The sequence below is a fragment of the Pelecanus crispus genome, chromosome 3, assembly GCF_030463565.1.
Source record: "Pelecanus crispus isolate bPelCri1 chromosome 3, bPelCri1.pri, whole genome shotgun sequence".
Classification (NCBI taxonomy): domain Eukaryota; kingdom Metazoa; phylum Chordata; class Aves; order Pelecaniformes; family Pelecanidae; genus Pelecanus; species Pelecanus crispus.
Window position 1 is genome coordinate 66,406,059 of NC_134645.1, and position 19,199 is coordinate 66,425,257.

The 19,199-nt window shown below is 46.3% G+C and overlaps 1 protein-coding gene across 1 annotated transcript; it reads right to left on the minus strand.

The window, feature by feature from the left end:
* Positions 1–2,318: 2,318 nt before the first annotated feature.
* TNFAIP3 (TNF alpha induced protein 3) lies at positions 2,319–13,632 on the minus strand. Its single transcript, XM_009485722.2, has 8 exons — positions 13,334–13,632; positions 8,914–9,104; positions 8,540–8,687; positions 8,167–8,337; positions 7,302–7,482; positions 4,905–5,819; positions 3,304–3,493; positions 2,319–2,629 (listed from the first exon to the last, which is right to left on the minus strand). The coding sequence occupies exons 1-8, from the start codon at positions 13,629–13,631 to the stop codon at positions 2,348–2,350; spliced, it is 2,376 nt and encodes a 791-aa protein (XP_009483997.1). The 5' UTR covers position 13,632; the 3' UTR covers positions 2,319–2,347.
* Positions 13,633–19,199: the final 5,567 nt, after the last annotated feature.

The following is a 19,199-nucleotide window of genomic DNA, read 5'->3' on the forward strand; positions in this document are numbered from 1 at the left end:
GGATAGAGAGCAGCTGATCTGGAGAGGTAAGCCTCTTAGGAAAGGGTCCTCTTTCCTGACTGCACAGGGATGTTTGCAGCACCGACTCATTTTTTTCCTTCGGGTCATGGGCAACACCAAGAAGCCATGGTAGTGTGCAATATTGCCTGTTTAGGCAGAGGTCTGAAACACCTGAGTGCCGGTACAGGCATCCCCATGCCACACTGAGGGAGCGTTACAGTGCAGAAAGCCCCTGGCAGTGGGGCTGGCTTAGGCTGAGCCTGGGATGAGAAGAAAACACCGCTTTCCAGTACTTTTTCAAGTAGCAGCTGGCAGCTTACTTTTCAGGAGCTATTGAGCAACCCAGGTGCCAGGACCAAAAGGCGAGGGGCTTCCCTGCTGCCCCTGGTGAGGGGAGGTGGTAGGGCTGGCCTGTGCCTCTGGGGCTGTGTGCATGGCTGGGCAGAGGTGGGGATCATGTGCTGCCATCACCACCTCCCCAGGTGGCACTCAAGCACATTGGTTGGGAATCCCTAGCATAAATGATGGATGAATGAAGAAAGCAGAGTCAAGTTAGTCTAATCTTAGCTTCTCTTGCAGCCTGGTCCTGACCATCCTTACTTTCCCACACCCATAGTTCTGGGGGCTGAAGATGCTCTGCACCCACAGGAGCCAACTCCTTACGCACACTGACTGCACGGGTCTCCGATGCTACCAAGAGCTCTTCCTGAGAGGACAATGACGTAAGGTGGGAGTGCGCAGAGACAGCAAGTTATGACCTCCTCAAAGTGCTTGGCTGCATCATCTGAACAAGGGAGCACTTGGTAACATGCTGCATGGTGGTCCTGAGCAGAAATACTTTCTTCAGGGGGTGTCCCATGCTCAACTGTGCTCTTTCTCACCAATATAAAATAGCAAATTCAATCCTTCAATAATTTATTTCTTTATATCAGAGAATGCTTTGCAATTATACATTTAAGTTTGTAACTTTCAACACAAGAGTGAATATACGTAAAAAAAACCCCTAGCTGTGCAAATTTCAAGTTGCATTGTTTCAAATAATATAAATATTTTAATAAAACATATGTTCACATTAAGGTTCACAAAAATATATAAAATTTAACAGAAATAAGTCATTAGTTATTCATTTTTTTTTCCTTTTTATAAACTGCTTTTTAATAACTAGAAAAAGATTCTAAACTTTAGAAACAACTTAGAAGAGGTATCACCTCCAAAATCATAGCAGCAAAACAGATGCTGAAATCTTAAAAGGTGTGAAAGGAGAAGAGAGTACCAGGCACAATGGTAAAGGCAAGGTTGCTAAAGAAAGTATTACAGATTAAGAAGTGGATACGTGAACTCCAGGAGTAAAATCTCAACCCTAAAGCACTCCGTTAACGAGCTCCAAGTTGGTTGCACGATAACAGAACCACATTAAGGATAACAGAAAGAAGTACGAGAGAAATGGGGAGGGAGGGTACGAACAACAGCACACAAATTCCTGACAGTTACAACGCAAGAGAAGAGAGTTGCTCTGGTTTCAGAACTGAAGCCAAAGACAAAGGGCTTTGGGGTTGTTCTGCCTGTTGGAGGCAATTCCTTCCATATGAGTGGGGAATGGCAGGATTCAGTTCTCCCATCACATGGATATGCTCATGAAAGCTGTTTCTGTAATCACCTGTCTTTCCAGGTGCCTTGGGATTCAGGAAAGGATCTAAATGCCGGTTAGGTTAAGCATGTTAAAGGAGCAGACCACTGCTGGTCTTGTTTCTGGCTGCAGTTTGCTGAGGGCTCTGCAAACACAGAACCACTCGCTGTCAACATCCTGAACGCCTGCGGGAGCTCCCACCTTGACAAGCTCTGTAAGAACAACAGCAAGGACATGGGCAACTCAAAATAAGTTTCTTCAGTCACGAACTGCAAGTTGCATCAGCCTGTCCTGGGGGATCCCCCTCAGGAAAGGTGTGCCTCTGACTGATGTATGCAAGCACAAGGAGCTCCTGCACCTCCAAGAGTAGCCGTGGCTACTCTACAGAGGCAGAACTGGGAAGTTCTTTGGATTCAAATGCTTCACACTTCCTCCTGGGAAGTCCAAGAATTAAATATGGCATTGTAGAAGCTTAGTCATGAATGACAGCTCCGTGCAGAAGGCAACTTGCCCTTCTCAGCAGTCCCCCCCATATGCAGTGTTTAGAGGAAGTAGACATTTATTCCCATTCTTGGGAATAAACACGAACACGAGCAGACAGCTTATATTTCCCCCTGCCCTCCTACTCCCGGGACTGTTAAGTGTTTTGGACATAGCACCATTTCAGTGAAGGAAGTAGCTGGTATTGCTTTCTTCTTCTTTACCAACTCCTCCCCTCTGCTAGCCATAGATCTGTTTGAACTGGTAGCATTCATTGCAGTAGCCGTTGCACTTGGCATTGCCATAGTGATCACAAGCAGGGGCTCGGCAGCGTTGCTTTGGGGGCTCCTCTGAAGCTGGGTCCCTGGCGCTCCCCGATGGCGCAAGCTGACTGAGGCGCTGGCACTCCTGGCACAAGTCATCGCTTCTGCAGGCCAGGTTGTTTCTACATGAAGCCACAGCACACTGTCTCTTCTGGCAACTTGACGCTGTTCGCTGCAAATCTCTGTGCTGTTCTGTTCTCTTGAAAAACGTTAAAACACACAGTCAGTTGCCACACTGGCAGCACAAGAGGCTTTTCATTTGCTTTCAACTCTGCTAATGGTTTGTATAGGTAACCACTGGGGGCTGTTGCAGGCACATGCTTCTGAAAATACCAAGAGCCAAGTTGGGCTTTACCAAAGAAAATAACGAATGCTGTCATTTCTTTGAAAAAAATGTTTTTTATCTTTGGTAACTCTCAATTCTACAAGGGTCAAAACAAACCAAATTAAAAAAAAAAAATCTGGAACGAAGAAAATCTGTAATGGGCTCAATGAAAAAGGCAACACGAAGAGGACTAAATCCCTCAATGCAGTTGCATAGCTCTAAGGGCAAGAATGAAAATCTCTCCCTGCTCAGCAAACAAACCCACTGTTGGTCCAATTGCTTCCACTGAAATTGCTGGTGAAATCCCAGCTGAGGTAAAGTTGAACATATGATAACCCTAAACTGAGAATGACTTTTAAGAGTGCTGCTCAGTTGCATCAGGAAAAAATCATGGGCTACTCTACACTTGCCTTTCCACGATAACTTAGGATGCAGTCATTTGAGGATTTTCTAGTACGCATCCTGAGTTGTTCACACAAGAGAAAAATGTGCAGCACTAAACAAGAGGAAGATTTTGAGAAGTTCACACTTACTTCTGGCTGTCTCACCAGCTGTTCTTCTGTCCTCCTGGCTTCCTGAAATCGCTGGTTCTGGGCTTTAATGAAGCAGTTCTGGCAGTACCCTTCAAGCATCGTGCTGCCCAGGGTGCCACAGTCGCGCCACTGGCACGACACTGTGTTACGGAAGGTGGCAGCGGAGGTCCCCGGCTGACCCGCTGCCGAGGACTTCCTCTGAGATCTCCTCTGGTGGCGTAGCAAAGCACTGTCTGTAATGCGAAGTAAGGACAGGGGGAGTTTGAATGTGCCCAATAGATCTGATGACCCAAAGCAACTATGAAAAGCTCCCCAGTTTAAAAAGAAAAAAATAAAAATGAAAAAAAAGAATCTACTAGCCTCAAACATGGGTTTTGGACAATCCTGAGACCCCCCAGATGATGCACTTTCCTCCATGTTACATAAATAAAGGAGCTAATACAGCCTGATTTTCATATGAGAAGTTGTTGGAACAGCTGATTTGGGAAAAACTTGCCCTCGGTGGGAAAACTAGATCCCAATGAAGTCAAGGGGAACTTCTCCTCTTCTCCTTTGGATTCAGCATGTAATCCGTGATCTACCCCAGCACTTCCCTCTTGGCCTCCCCCATTTCAGGCGCAACGGGTAGTGGAAGTACAGTGGCACAGAGCTTAATGGGAAAAAGTGTCTATGCTTTTTAGTCTCATGAAGCAATCTTACATATTCCACAATCAGAAGGAAAATTTTTTCATTGTGAACAATGGTGGAAAATAAGCTGTTGCGAACTGGCATAGAAGTTCCCTAATTTGAAAGTATGTGGAAAGCGCAGCATTGGCAGACTTGTCAGCAACGAAACAGTTTTAAGAGATAAGCAATAATTCTCTCTTACATGTGCCTTCCACCCTCCATACCCAAGGGCTCTTTGCCTGAGTAACAAAGCAGCAGCACGAAAGATGAAGATTTCATGCTGTGATTTATTCACAGACTATTACCTTTTTGAAAGCCTGCCTTTAAACACACATGCACACAGGTGCGTGCACGCACATGATAGTACCAAGAAAGATTTCAAGGTAGATTATAACAATACACCCCTAAGTTACTCCAAAATACAAGCACATTATCTACAGTCAACTTCTACTTGCTATGCTTATCAAGGCAACTTCAGTAGTTCCTGCAGAGTGTTATACCTGTTACATCCAGAACAGATAAGGATCTTCAAATTCATCCCAAGCTTTTTAAAAGCCTTGCTAACATAACTGTTTTTCAGTAGCATCAATACAATAGCATTTCCTTCACTGACTCCTACAACTCGTCTAGCTGTGAAGAAAATCCATGCCAAACCATGACTGCAGTGGATGGTGGGGAAGGATCAAAACTCACCCCCTCTTGAGCTAGTTTTGCTTCCATGAAAGCCGATGGGAAGTTTTACAAGAGATCTCACAGATTTGCCACACTGTTATCATGTGCCCCTTTATGGGATAATAATGGCCAAAAAAGCACCTTCTCCTCAGACTGCTGCTTCTGCTCCACACTGTTTCTGTCACCCCTGCCCTTTTAGCACCTAGAGCATGCAGAGCTTCATAGCTCAAGGAGGCCAATCTGCAGCCAAGGTGTGCCAAAGCTCACCCCATCTCCACTTACCATGGTTTTCCCTGTACTCAAAGAAACACAGCGTGCAAAATCCCTCATTCTGTGATGTCCCAAAAAACTTGCAGCCAGGTTTCCTGCAGAGGTTACCTCCCCTCTTCTCCTCGGGAGGCAGCACTGGTGGCGGGGACTCCTCGCCGCAGCTGTTGGGAGCCTGATGGCACGAGTGCTGGAGGAGGCTCTGTGAGATCTGGGATGGGTCAGACGTTGATCGCTGGTGGCACGTGGGTAGGAAAGTAGGGCTGCCATTTGAGGAGCACTCTGTAGACCTTTTGAAGCAAGTGCTGCAAATGCCATTGAAGGTCCTGTTGGCCTTCTGACAGCACACCTTGCATGTGGCATAGTCTAAATGTCTCCGGTCATCCAAGTTGTTGCAAGGCCCACGCTGTCTGGAGTTGTAGCAGCGTTCGCAAAGCCCATTGTGTTGCACATTCAATGTAAAGGGGCAGTCTGGTGTTCTGCATTTCATGGCCGTGGTCTCGCTGTATAGGAAAAGGCTCGGAGCAGTCGGAGGTGCAGAGCGCGGCCCTGTTACAGGCCCTTCGGATGTCCATCCCCCAGGTTCACAAACATCCCCACGGGAGGAGCCCGACCCAGCTGCCTTCAGTTTCTCGGGTGCTGCTTTGGAGGTCTGTTTTCTTCCTTTGCTTCCCTGGGACCTCCGCTCAAAGCACTCGTGGCAGTAGGGCTGGGTGTTCACAGACATGTAGAAAGGGCAGTTTGGCGTTTCACATTTCACCTGTAAGAGGGAGAGCTGGGAAAAAGACAGTTCCTGTCTGTTCCTGGAGCAAGTCTCTCTTCTAGCAGGTTCAGTGTTCTCCTGCCACTTCTTGTACTCATGTTGTACCAGTTGAAAGTAATCTTCCACAAGGTTTATTTCTTTGGGTAGGTTGCCTTCATCTAACCTGACAGCCAAAAAAGAAAGATTGCATCAGTGGTTGAAAAGGGCAGATGGTGGAGGTGGAGGCAAATACAAGCAACACGGGGAGGAAATGTAGATTTAATGCACATCCATATTACTCAGCTAGAAGATCCAGGATGTTAAACTGTTGCTGTAAATGGAAATAATTTTAAAAGCAGGTGTTCAGTGATGTCAAATGGAGACTTTCAGATCTAAAGAAATGGTCTGACACAATGCTAAACAGAAGCATTCTTAAAAGGATTTTCTAGGCGAGGGTTTTCTGTGTGAGAGCTGTTTGCACAAAGAATATGTATAATCTCTCAGAAGTGAAAAGTCCCCCAAATCCTGAAGTCCTCTGAAGGCCAGTGCTCAGCTGAATGAAGGTTAGAGTGGAAGACCCCTCTCTTCACCATCCCACGCTAAGAACAAGCCTTTCCTACAGTGGGCTCAGCATTTCATGATACAGTTTATCATGAAATCTGCTCCTGGTTTGCCCTGTTTGGTCTGTATCTACCAGCGGAATTCTTCAAACAAACTACAGGGCTTCAGTGCGGTGTGTATAACGCTAGCATCCGTCACATCATCCCTACTCTACCCCCGACCATAGGGAAAACCCCACACTGGAGCTTCACCATGCCACAGTTGGAAGGATGAGGAGCTAGCATTACTGGTAACACTCAAGAACACATCCGTGCAGTGGGACTAGGGAAGCTCGATTGCTACCTTTTACGTACGCATATATCCTTTGGGCAGGAGGACTTCCAGTTTTCAAGGCTCCTAAACCAGAACTACCCAACAGCATAAAGATACCTCCCTGTGTGGTAATGGAAGCAAAGACAGTGGATACAGGGAGTCGCTTCCCTCCCACATTCACGAAGGGGCTGGGTGGACACCGCTGCCAACATCCCCTAAAAGCAAGAAGCAGATGGGTGCCACTAGCTGCCCCCTGCACATTATTGATGCTCAACCATCAGGGGGATGAGCGCAGGAGCCTGTTCCTCCACAGGCCACAGCTTCCTGCCTACTGCCGCACTGCAACATCCCAGGGTCTCAAGGCATCTGCGCTAAGAACATACTGCCAAGCACTTTCCTTAGGGCAGCCAAAATTACACCAACTGCCCTTTATGCAATGTGCCCTTACATAAAGCGCAAGAGTTCGGTCTAACTACTTCCCAAGTTTAACCACTTTTCAGCCCCGCTGTTGTGTAACCTAAAAGTCAATGAAACTAATCCATTGGGTTTACTACTCTAAAATATTAGTTTCAGTCTGCTAAGTCTAAAGACGTTTTCGCCTTTAAATTTGAGACTGGCTCGAGCTCATACCACTTCAAAGCATGTCAGCAGTAATGCCGTTATTTCGTATTGCAGAGGGTAAACATGTGTGCTACTGTGGAAGGAAGGAAAGACTGAAGGAATGCACTGAGCTGCCCGACTCCTCCCACCACTGTAAACAACATAACTTTGAGGAAACAGGAATGATGCTCACTTTGCAGCATTAATTAGATGAGTTGTACCATGATCCCAGCCTTGCACTGGAATTTCTATCACTATCAAGTAGTCTTTTAGCAGCTGCTCTTTCTCCCTCTCCTCTGCGTCCGTCAGAAAGTGCACGCTCAAGTCCTCAAATCTGCCTCGTTCACTGGTGACCAGAGGGACAGCCCGGATTTCTGTGGGGAAACAAGATGGGTTAGCATATATATATATTACCAGGCAGATGTCACCACTGCTGCTGAATTTCAGAGAGAGAGGAGAATGGCTGGCCAGAGCAACTGGTTTCTAAACAGTCAGTCAGGGAGGACACGGACATGTCTGCACCACAAACCTAGCCCCATCCCATAGGAGTTTTAATGTCCCCACAGCAATGTTCTTCTTTGTGTGGGCAGCACTGTAGATCTTAGCTTGTTATACCTTTCCACGGGATGATGCCGTGGAGAACTGCTATCCGTTCAGAAGAGATGCATTATAACCAGCAAAGCATATATCTCATTATGCCTGCCATGCAGTGGTACTATGAGACCATGTCCTTCAAAGCTTCTTCTCTTATGATGTCCCATGGAAAGGAGGCCAGAACACAATGAAGCAGAAGCTACCCTTTGACTGATCCCAGCCTGCAAGCAGGTGAGTCGTACTCCTCTTTCACCCAGCATTTTGAAGACAACCTTTAGTTTCTATTCAGATTCACAGTCAAAACTGTTTCTGCTCACATTTTAAGCACATGTTCCAAAGGAATATTTTACATTTATTGTAACTTTTGAAGTGTAAATCTAAACCAGATTATATTTTTTATGCTTTATCAGCATGATGATATTGAAGAAGCTATGTAAATACCAAACAAGGTACTTCAAAAATACCTGGCCCGCTGTCCTTCAGTGTCACTAGTGGTGTAAAATGCATATTGTCATAGCCGAGCACAATTGGGTATCTGTAGCATTCTTCAGCTGGCCAAAGGAGAGGCAAGTAAATACCACCAACATTCAGAGGAGCAAAACTGGACCCTGACTCTAAACTTCTCACCACTTTATCTGCATAAGGAAGAAAAAGAAAACACAAATAAACACAAATAAGTATGCGCTACAGGCAAGACAAAACATATTCTGGGTGTTTTAGAACAACTGTTGAAAATGCCCTGTTCTGAAATGCATCTACCTGAAAACAACTATTATCGAAGTAAGATTACTAACACAGCAGAGTAAACATGGTGAGATGACTGTCTGGGCAACTCACCTGCAAGGACAATGACTGGCCTTCTGAGGATGTTAGCAAGGATGAAGATATGGATTTCTTCCAGTGCATTATATGGAAGCCTGTTTCGAGCCCCAGATGTTTCTGGGGAGGTCATTTCAATGAGGTATTCCCACTCCTCCTCCCAGTTCTGAGGAAAGAAACATCCATCAGCAACAGTTCAAAGACACGGAGGTCAGGAACCAACTGCAGCACAACAGTGCTCAAAATAACCATATTTTCCCATTTCCTCCGAAGGAAGACTATTTCTGGTCTTCACTAAGGGCGGAATCCATGAAGCCAAAAAGCAAACGAAATCAGCAAGGCAACGCTGACGAGCACTTGGAAAACAGCATGATTCCCTCAGGCCACCTTACCCGGGTATCATAGCGGAGTCCCGTTTCTACAAACTCCTGGGATTTAATAGCTTCCCGCTGCCAGCGGAGCTTGAAGTTCCGTGTGTCAATCTCCCTGAGTGCGCTAAACAATGTTTTTCTTAAGACGAGGTCTATATCTTCAATACCCCACATGTACTGTGATGCAGCATGCATGAGGCAATTTCCATCACCTGCAAAAGAAGAAAGAGTACATTATATTTAAATGGCTACTTAAATAAAACCCCACAAGTGCACGGGATGTAGAACTATGCTCTGCATAGCCATATTCCTTGTGCACTTCCCTCTAAGCCTCCGACCGAAGGGTTTTAACAAGAAGACCACAGCTATGAGCTCTCTGCTCAGAGATAGAAAGGAAGAAAGTCCCTTCTCTGCTGGTTTTCTCCCTTCACCGGTTGGTGTTAAGCTGTCATTCAGCAACAGTGGGTAGCCTGCCCCTTACCTATCTTCCTTAACTTTGACTGATATCATGAACTAAATTTTGGGGTCAACTGCAAGTATCAAACACAGCTGAAATAGCTTTTAAACACAACAAAGTAAACTTACAAAAGAATGTGTAAATGTCCCTCAACAGTGTTTATACAAATATACACCTGGTAGCACAGAGTAGAGAAAATGCAAACCACTAAAAAAATACTATAGTAACACCAAGCCTCACATTCCCTGATGAGCACTGCATTGAAAGGCTTAACACTTGACTGTGCTTGATGGAGGTGTTGTAATTAAAAATAAATAAATAAATAAAAGAGACAGAAAGGGAAGAGTAGGTGATTTATGTAAAGCAATTGTAGGAACAGCTCTTGCCTTCCTCTCAGAACTGATAGTATGCTGTGCTGTTAACAGTTTTATTTAGAGGCTTGTTTTTCTAAAATACAAAATTAAAACTAAATAAACAAAAAACATAATGATTTGATTTTCATTTAGGCATACTCCTTGCATTGAAAAAGTCCTCTTTTCTCTACAGGTAGGAAGAAAAGCGATGTTCTGCAATTTTAGAGGGGATGAAACCGAGAATCAAAAGAGTTAACTAACTTAATTAAAAGGTGTGACAAAGTATGCCTGTGGCTGCGTTTCAAATTCTATCTCTAGCCATGTTCTTCAAAAGGGGATGTCTCCTTTTCAAGGGATCAAGAATCATTACTGTCATATCCTCAGATTCAAAACTAGGTCTGGTGTTAACTGCTGTTGGTAAACAGATTCACCAAATGCTAAGAAACCAGAGCAATTTCCTTGGAAGAGAGGACACCAACCATGGTAAAGCTACTAGATTTTTCTCATGTGGAAAAAAACCTCACCCAAAGAACACCCACAAAAGACAAACCCAGCTTGCCACATGCCTTATGAGCTCAAGTACACCATTTATGAACACTTTTACTACTTTTTCTACGAAACTGCAGAGAAAAAACTACAACAGACCTCAGATCCTGAAAAAAGATATAATTTGAAATCTACTTAACACTTCATAAATTGCTATGGACTCTGCGTATCAGGTTCCCGCAACGGCCTTCTGGTCTCTGATTGCTGTCTTGCAAAGCTTATTTCAAGTCTGCAGGCTGCTTACCTGAGCTCAAAAATCAGGGAACATATAAGACAGAAAAACTGACTGGGTTTCCTTCTGACCAAGAAAGATGACATATTAATCCCATTAAAATTTTCCCTTTGCAAAATCTAGAGCAAAGATAAGATTTTTTTTTTCCCTCTCTCTCTCTCTGAGAGCTCACTTTCAGTTCTTTATTGAGAAGCGCTGCCCAAAATTCCTTACACAGCACTTGGAATTCCCCTGCGCCATTTGACTAGCAATTGAGCAACAGTTGTACTTTTTGTTCTGCGGTGCGCAGGGCTGAGCAGGGAAGCCTCCCTCGGACTTTCCCGGGGGGTGTGGCTGGGCGAGCTGGAATGAATGCCGATTCATTATACAAGTGAAATCTCTACAACCAATAGATGCTGGAATTTTTAAATTTTTTTTTTAAAAAAAAACAGTTTCGATTTTTATACCTCCTACTGCTTTCCTTCTATCCTCCATTCGCATGTCTGCAAAGAAATTTGAGGTGATTCAAAAGAGCTTTTTTAATTGAAAAAACCCCCACCACTCCACAAACTCATGTACATATTAGGTAAAATACTCATTGAAAGATCCTATAGGAAATACTTTCTCTGTTTTCAATGATTAAAACCTTCATTAGAAAAAAACCCAGAATTTTCTGAAGAAAGCCCACCATTGACTGAAAACTAGCATATTCCTCCCACATCTATGGGTTAAGCAGCTAAATGCTTTTTAAAGTATTACTCATGTCACATGGGAGAGGAAAAACAAAAATCATCTTATTTTCTGGGATAATACAGGGTTTCTCCAGGCTTCTGTCCCTTCTTTCAGGGATCCTCTCCTTCAGTCCAGTCTACCTTCTCTCTCCTGCAAAGGTCCCTTTGCTGCGACTACTTTGCATAAACCACAGGTTCCCAAAGCCACTCCTTCTACACATGCACTTAACGACCTTAAAGCACTGAACTGAAGCCAAGTTCATTGGCTGCGTGTGGTATGGGGGACCACAAACCGAGCCCTTACTTTACCTTCCATCAACCTGCCCTAATATTTCAGCATCTTGTATATCGGTACGCCTGCTCACGGATGGGATCCAAGTCACCAGTCCACAAATTGTTCCCATTTGTAACACTGGCTGACAGTCATGAGACAACGCAAGAGGTCACAGTTGCTGAATACAGCCTTGTCAGCAACAAGGGGCTGTCCGGGCAGTGTTAACCCCTGCAGGACTCCTTTAACAGGAGATGGGGGATTCCAAAACTGTTGCTCTTTGCCCTGGGCAAAAATTATGCACGTAGTCCATTTTCCTAGTAAATCTGTTACAGTGTGTCTCCTGGGGTAATGTTTTGAAGATGCAGCACTTGGAGTGACCTTACCTTCCCAGAACCTGCAAACTGCTGCCTGCCCTAGCGGCAAGTCCAGTCCTTCTGGGAGTTCAAGACTACACGATCTCCGTGCACAGCCTAATTACAGTCATGAGAATTTTACGCACGTGCAAAAGCTGATGAAAAAGTCAGTGCCTCTGTGACAGTTACAGAGACACACATTAGGATTAGGCTTTTCTAGGTCACAACATCTACATGGCGGTTCTGTTTTTACATCTTTTGCACAACATGGGCACGTACGATCAGACTGAGAAGTATGGTAGAACTTGGGATAGGAAGAATGTGGACTGGTAAGATAAGGGCAATGTGTATATAAACAGATATGAAAAGAAGCATCCACAGAACATAACATAAGGACTTCAATGAGGCTGGAGGTCCGCCACACCCAGTGTTTCTATAAGCAGTGTCATCTGCTCCTTGAGCAAAGAATATGCATTTTCCATGTACTTGGAGTCCTCACTGTCCCAGTCTACCTTCCCAGTTTGGAGCAATCTGTACTGTAGGGAATCCTGAGTCCAAGTTTGCAGCTGCATGACCGTAAGTCATAGCCATTACCAAATCTTTCCTCCACTGAATGTGAAATGCCAAGCGACTCTTACAGTCATGTGCAAAAGGTTCCTGCTCAAGACTGCGGACACATGTACCCTATTCAGGAACTCTTTGCACTACTACTGTACCTTTTAATTTACAGCACTCGATGCAATACGCACAAAGTAACCCAAAAGCCAAGTCCTAAAACCAGCACTGACCCTTGACAGAGAAGGGCCCTGCAAACTTTACGTTGCACAAAGATGGCTGTCATTCACAGGAGTTACTGGTGAGCCCTGAGGGAGGGCAAGAGCTGGGAAACCCCAGCAGGTAGCTGAGGATGAGGGAGCCGGCTGGGTGCGGGGCACTGACTCCAGGGCCAGCGAGGTCAGGTTCCCAGAGGCTCCACGTCCAGGACGTTCCCGCCGGCACCGCTGTTAAAGCTGGATCAGCAAGTGAACCTTGCCTGCCAGCTACAATGGCAGGGCTTATGGCAGGATATTAACTTCTGCTATATATACATGGGAATGCATGCCCGTCACTCAAAGCATCTGAAGTCTCCTCTTGCCTGGCATTATGGCCATTTGGCACTTCCGACAAGGCAACCGACACATTGCAGAGTTGGATTCATGGAAAGGCGATGGGTTGCAAGTCAAGGTTCCTCCCTGGTATTTTACTCTGATGTGCCACAGGTTACTGATATTATGAAAATATCTGCGAAATTTTCCAGCTATTCATAATACTGTGATATGGGCAGGGGACTGCTACAGCCTCAGGACATTACATCATGTGGAAAGAATTTTAGTTTACAAAACTAAGATTAAAAGGCACTGCTTTTTAAAAGCTGTGCGCTTCTGTTTCAGTAATGTGAACTCAGATGCTATTAATAAAGGTGCTACATTCATATTACCCATTTTAATGCGAGTGCAAAGACCTGCTCATAACTTACCATTAGTCTTCAAAGGGACAAGTCTCCGAACTTCCATGCACCAGTTGAGCTTCCTCTGGCGCTCCAGTGATGTCTGGGTGGCCTGGTCAGTCAGGGCCTTCTGAAGTGTTTCCCGAAACTGAGGACAAAACTGGCACATTCTGAACATTTCTATGGTGTATCTGTGCATAGTCCTGAAGTGGTGAATTATTCCACTGGGGGGTTTGACCAGATCTTCAGGTGTCCTCTCTCTAATCTTCATGGCTTTCAGCATATTGCTCTGATACAAAGCTTGAGGAAGGATGTGTTGGCCAGCCATATTTCTAGAAGACATCTGAAATGAAAAAAGATCCTTTTATTGGCATGTTAATGTCCTTGCATCACAGCGCTATCACTTCTGCAGAGATTGAGAAGGCACTTTCAGGGGCAGGATTCTGGTTGCAGTTTTGCCTAAAATGAGCACAGAGTGGATGCAGTCCACTGAGCCTTATATAGAGGATGTTTTTTAAAGCTCATCTCCACCAGCCTCTCTATGTTACTCAGATGTAGACACTGACCAGCTCAGTCCAATCATTTATTGCTATCACTTAGTGAGATATTAAAGAGAATTTATTTGTAACTAAGGAAATTGCATCATCGTTCCCCCCCCAGAAAAAAACAAACCAAAACCCATTTAAATCAAAGTAAGGATAAAAGAAGGCAAGATCAAGGGAAGGGAAAATTATCCTGGAAACCTGACTAATTGATAATTGCACAATGTAATCCCACATGAACTTGCTGAACTTTCAGCGCATTTCAAGCTCTTGCTTTGATGACATGCCAAAAAAAGCATATAATGACCATTTCAGATTTCTGCAGTCCGTACATTCTGAGAAGTGATGCTTGGTACAGTACAAAAAGATCCCCAAGAATTACATGTCATGCTAGTATCTGTCCCATACTTACAGTGGCTGAAGATGGCAAATGAGGAATTTGTTGCAGAGCAAGTACTCAGGGACAGACTTATGTTACTCTTCTTGCAGCTCCTTATATTTTGTGAGCAGCAGAGCTACTTAAGAGAGGTGCTTGTGCCGCGTGTGGGGGTGCAGACTGCAGTGCTGCTATTACTCAGCGGTAAGTCAACATAGCTGAAAAAGCATTTCCACTTGGCTCAAAAACCCCAATATTTTTCCACAGTGGGACATGCAGTGTTTGCTGCCCTGCATCCCTTTCTTCAGTACCTCTGGCCTCATGGGCTACAGCAGGAAGAACAGAAAAACCCCATAACCTCAAACTGTCTATACTCTCTGAAATACTTATTCAGAGCACACTAACTCTGTGGCTAGCTAGAGCCAAATGTAGGGACCACATCCCTCAAAACTCCCGTGCGCTACAGTAACAGCACCAACAACCTATTTTTACATGGAGACGCTGTCCACGTACATTACTGCTCTGTTTAAAAACAAAGCAAAATTTCTATTAAGACAAATAAAGGTACGCATGCCTAACATGTTTAGACTACAGCTGGTCACGTTAGGAGAGCTTATCATTGTGGTTATGAATCTAGGGACAAATATCAAGCCGTAAGTATATATATCAAGGTCTAGATATATACCTTGCCAAGTACAGGGAGACAAGAAGCAACTGAAAACTTGTTTATGCCACTATTAGGAAGTTTTCTCATGGAGATGGGAGTCTGGAGGGCCAGGGAGAGAAGAAGGACTACAACCTGACCGGGAAGGGACTCCCAGGTGTGTGGAGGCAGAAGACCCCCACCTTGCGCAGAAGGACTTAAGCACACCCATCCTCTCAGAGAACCAGCTGCTCTCTCCTCTTCACCCAGACACTTCCATTGGTGACATCCACCACCAGCCGCCCAGCTGGAGCGCTGGAAAGGACCCTGCCAGGGTAAGAGGCAACCTCAAACTCCTGCTGCCAAGAGCTGCTCTCTATAACTTCTCCAAGAACCAGCTGATCGAGAGACCCAGCGGACATCCTGTCAAGCCCTAAATAGAGGCAGGTGAAACACGAGATGCTGCAAAGTCCTTTCTGCTCAGTCCGGGCAATGTCATTCACACCGCGCTTCCTCTGCTCCTCTAAGAGCACCAGGGTCAGGGCTCAGAGCTGTCACATCTTGCAACACGCAGAAAAGCTTTCCTTTAGCTAATAAAGATGGCATATTCTTATCATTCCCCCACCAACACACAGCCTTAAAATGGAAATAACACATTTTCTCATCTGCTCCCCCACCACTATAGTTTTATATGTGCTATTTATGTAATCCTACATTGAAATGTATGGATGATTTCAGAAATTAAATATAAATAGCCCCTTATTAATCTGGTTAATAACCACAACTATACTTTGCTCTGAGATGACCAAAATACTGAATTCCTTACTTTTATGTAAGCAGAGCCATTGACTCAATGGGATCTTTTTACATGAATAAAGACTAATCACATGATTGAGAACTACCGGCATGGACCCTTGAAACGGTTATTTCCAGCTTTAAGTAACAAAAAGTACTGAGTTTACAGAAGCATTTACTGAAACTGTATTATTCAATATTATATTCTACAGGCATATTTTCCCCTCCGCACATGGAAACTACTGTCTGTGCTATTTATGGTCATTAAATGTCAATTAAGGCAAAAGCTGAGCAACCCTTATTTTCAAAAGCAACGTGATGAAGCAAACAGAACTCAGTAGCCACCTAAGCTAGAGATTTAAAGAACAGAAAGCTCAGCTACAACTATATTAGTTTACACTGTAGTGTGCTTTACTGTACGCTACACTGCTGTACCCTTTTGACGTGTAATGACTATGAATTCTCAGAAAAGAAGAGCTGTAAAGAGTGATTAAATAGCTACTGAGGCAGCATCCTTTCTGAACATGTAGTACCGAGGATGCTGGGCTCGGGAAAGCTGAATAGTGTTCTGAGATCTGCCTTCATTAAACTAACTTCATCAAGTTATTTTAATTTTCTGTCCTCTATCTGAAAGACGGCAACAATAAACTCTTCCCCGTAAAGTGCTAAGCCAATAGTAAAATAAACACGCTGCGTACACCTTCAGCGCCCAGGGAATCCTATGCCTGGGTCTTTGTCTGAGCGCTCGGTACGGAGCTAAGCATACTGGCACTCCTGGCCGGGAGGATGAGGATGGGGGGTGTTCATACACCGCGGGGCTGCCTCACACGGCTCGGTTCCCAAACTTACCGGTCTGCTGGCAGCAAGCCTGTGCAAGGTGGCAGCCGCAGCCGCTGCCGCCACCTGCCAGCTCTGCAGGAGAAGGAGCTCCAAGCAGACCACCTCCCCTCCCCAGCAGCGGCAAGCGCCCAAAGCAAGCCCAGCGCAGCCCCGCCGGCCGGGCTCCGGGCTCCGCCGCCCCGCCGTGCCCGCAGCCCCGCTCACCCCTCCGCCGGCGGGCTCCTCCTCCGCTCGATGCCGCCGGTAACTCCTGCTCAGCAGCGGGGCTGGGGCGGTGGGACGCAGCCGAGCTCGGGAGCCATCAAGCCCCGCCGAGCCGGGGCTCCCTTCCCTCCGCCGCCCCCTCCCCGCCGGAGCTGCCGCCGCCGCCGCCGCCGCTGCGGAATGAAGGGCTGAGTCGAGCCTCTTGTTTTTTTTCCCTTTCTGTTTCAGAAAGCGCCAAAAAAAAAAAAAAAAAAAAAAAAAAAAGAACAACCACACAACAAAAAAAAAACCCCACCGGGGATTTCCACCGGCAGCGCCGGGGACTTTCCGACATGTGACAACCGCGGCCGCCGCCGCCCGCCCCGCCCGCTGCCGCCAGGGGGCGCCGCCGCGCTCCCCGCCGCGCCCCCCCCGCGGCCCCGCCGCCTCCCCGCCCGCCGTGACTCACCGCCGGGCTTTTCGGGAGACGGGCTCTCATTTTTTCCTTCCTTATTCTGTTTTTCCCCTCCCCTCCGCCCCGGAGGGGTGCCCGTCCCGTCCCGCAGGCCTCGCTCCGCAGCCACGGAACAGCCACGGCAAGCCGCGGCGCGGGGATGGGCAGCCCGCGGCCCCGGTGGCTGGGTCTGCGCCGCCCTGCAGGGCATCGCCCTGGCACCACCGCTGCGGCGTAACCGGGCCCGCGGGCACCGGGGAGTTGTGCTGGGGAGCCGGCAGAGTTGTGCCAGTCGTGGCCTGAGCTCGGGGCGGCACCCTTGGCTGCACCCTCTGAGCACCAGCAGCAGCCCCAGCAAGAGGCTCCGGCTTCCCCCGCAGCCTTTACCTCGTCCTTGTCCCCACGGACAAGCGTGACAAGGGGCCCGCTGGACTCCTCCTGCACGCAGAGAAGGCTCAGGGTGTAGGTGCCCACCCTCCCGGGAGCTGACATCCCAACGGGAGGCAAAGCGAGCCCGTCCTGTGTGAAGCTGTTGCTCTTCTAAGACTGTTTTTGAACCCAAGCAAGTTGGTTGGTTTGGGGGTTTTGGGTTTTTTTCTTTTCATTTAGGTTGCATCTGCTTCACAGTTTTGGCTTTGTATTGCAACTAACCACAAGCAATTTCATTTCTTTAATTAGAGGTTAGACTGATATGTAATCCCATAACTCCATACACTGGTATTTTAGGCAGGAGATGTTAATGTGCTTTAATCCAGCCCCGCTCAAGGTAAGGTTGTTGGTAGGCAAGAGGCAGAACTTCGGACTAAAGTTAGCAAATCGGGAGGATCTTAGTGCCTGTGTTTGTAAACTCTTGGCCACACCTAGCAGTTTTGAGTAATCATTAATGATTGTAATCAATCAATTCACACCTTTAACCATGTCCTAAAATCCATGCAATGGAAAAAACTCACTGAATAAAGCACGATACTTAAGGCCTGTAAATATGACTCGTAGATGGGATTTATGCTGGGAAAGGGGCAGTTCCTTGCCCACCACGCTTGCAACCTGAAGGCACGCAGAAATGAAATACAGCACAACAAATTTTCTTGCGGTCTTAAAAGTGGACACACAGATGCTGAGCTCCTGCCCGTTCCTGAGCATCCAGCGCTCCCACTGACTCGGTGAGAAGCTAGGGTTGCTCCACACCTTGAAATCAGGTCTTAAATCTTGAGTCCTTCAGAGAACAGGTGGATTTTGGAAGAGTTCAGCCTCGAGCTCCCTCACCTCACCTCCAGTAGCAGCTGCTGGCTCAGCTCGTGCGCTCCTGTCCCATGCTGTGGTTATGCGGCAGCATGCTCTTTCCCAGGATTTACAGGCCTGTGTCTGGCTCTGCGCAGCCTGATGTCCTTCTTTCTCTGCCTTTGTTCAAAAAGAAGTCGGGGATGTTGCTGGAAAAAGAATAATCCCTTCCAATTTTTTTTCCTATTCTCCTTGCAGAAATTTCTTTTAAAGATTTTTGTCAGTGATTTTTTTAAGTGCTGTGGTTTTTTTTTTAGTATAGTTTTTCCCCCCCCCCCCCCCCTCCCTTTTTTTCTCATAGCCTCTCTTCTGCCTTGGAAGGTAGTAGCTGGGTAGGAAGGCTCTGCACCTAAGGATTAAGTCAGCCTGAGGGATGACTGAGATCCAGGGGGCTGGATGCCTGAGGGAACCGGTCCTGAGCGATTCCTTGCATAACTAGCACAGCATCTGTGGCGTGGTTTACCCAGTGTATGTTTCCTTCACCATCTTGGCATTCCCTGCTTCTGGATATTTTTCCCTGTCCCCCTGTTGGAGGCTGAGGTGCTGGATTACTGCAGTGATCTGGTTAGAAAACAGCTATATATATTTTTTTATATTTATTTTTACCCAAGCCATTTCTCTCATATGGTGTGAAGCCCAACCACGCTTGAGTTTTGCAGAGGGTGTTTCAAGTGATGCAGAATTTTACTGTGGAGTGGGAATGAGGAGCTAAGGTAAGAAGTAGGGACTTATACCCTGCTTTCTATGTGAAACTGCAGCAAATAGATTAACAAGTGGTCCTAGCC

What these genes read in the sequence shown, in the direction of transcription:
- TNFAIP3 (XM_009485722.2), bottom strand. Translation starts at nt 13,631, where the DNA reads ATGGCTGGCCAACACATCCTTCCTCAAGCTTTGTATCAGAGCAATATG. An exon ending in GACTCCGCTATGATACCCGG is followed by an intron (nt 8,688 to 8,913) that starts GTAAGGTGGCCT and finishes TTCTTTCCTCAG; the next exon opens with AACTGGGAGGAGGAGTGGGA. An exon ending in CATCTAATTAATGCTGCAAA is followed by an intron (nt 5,820 to 7,301) that starts GTGAGCATCATT and finishes TTTGGCTGTCAG; the next exon opens with GTTAGATGAAGGCAACCTAC.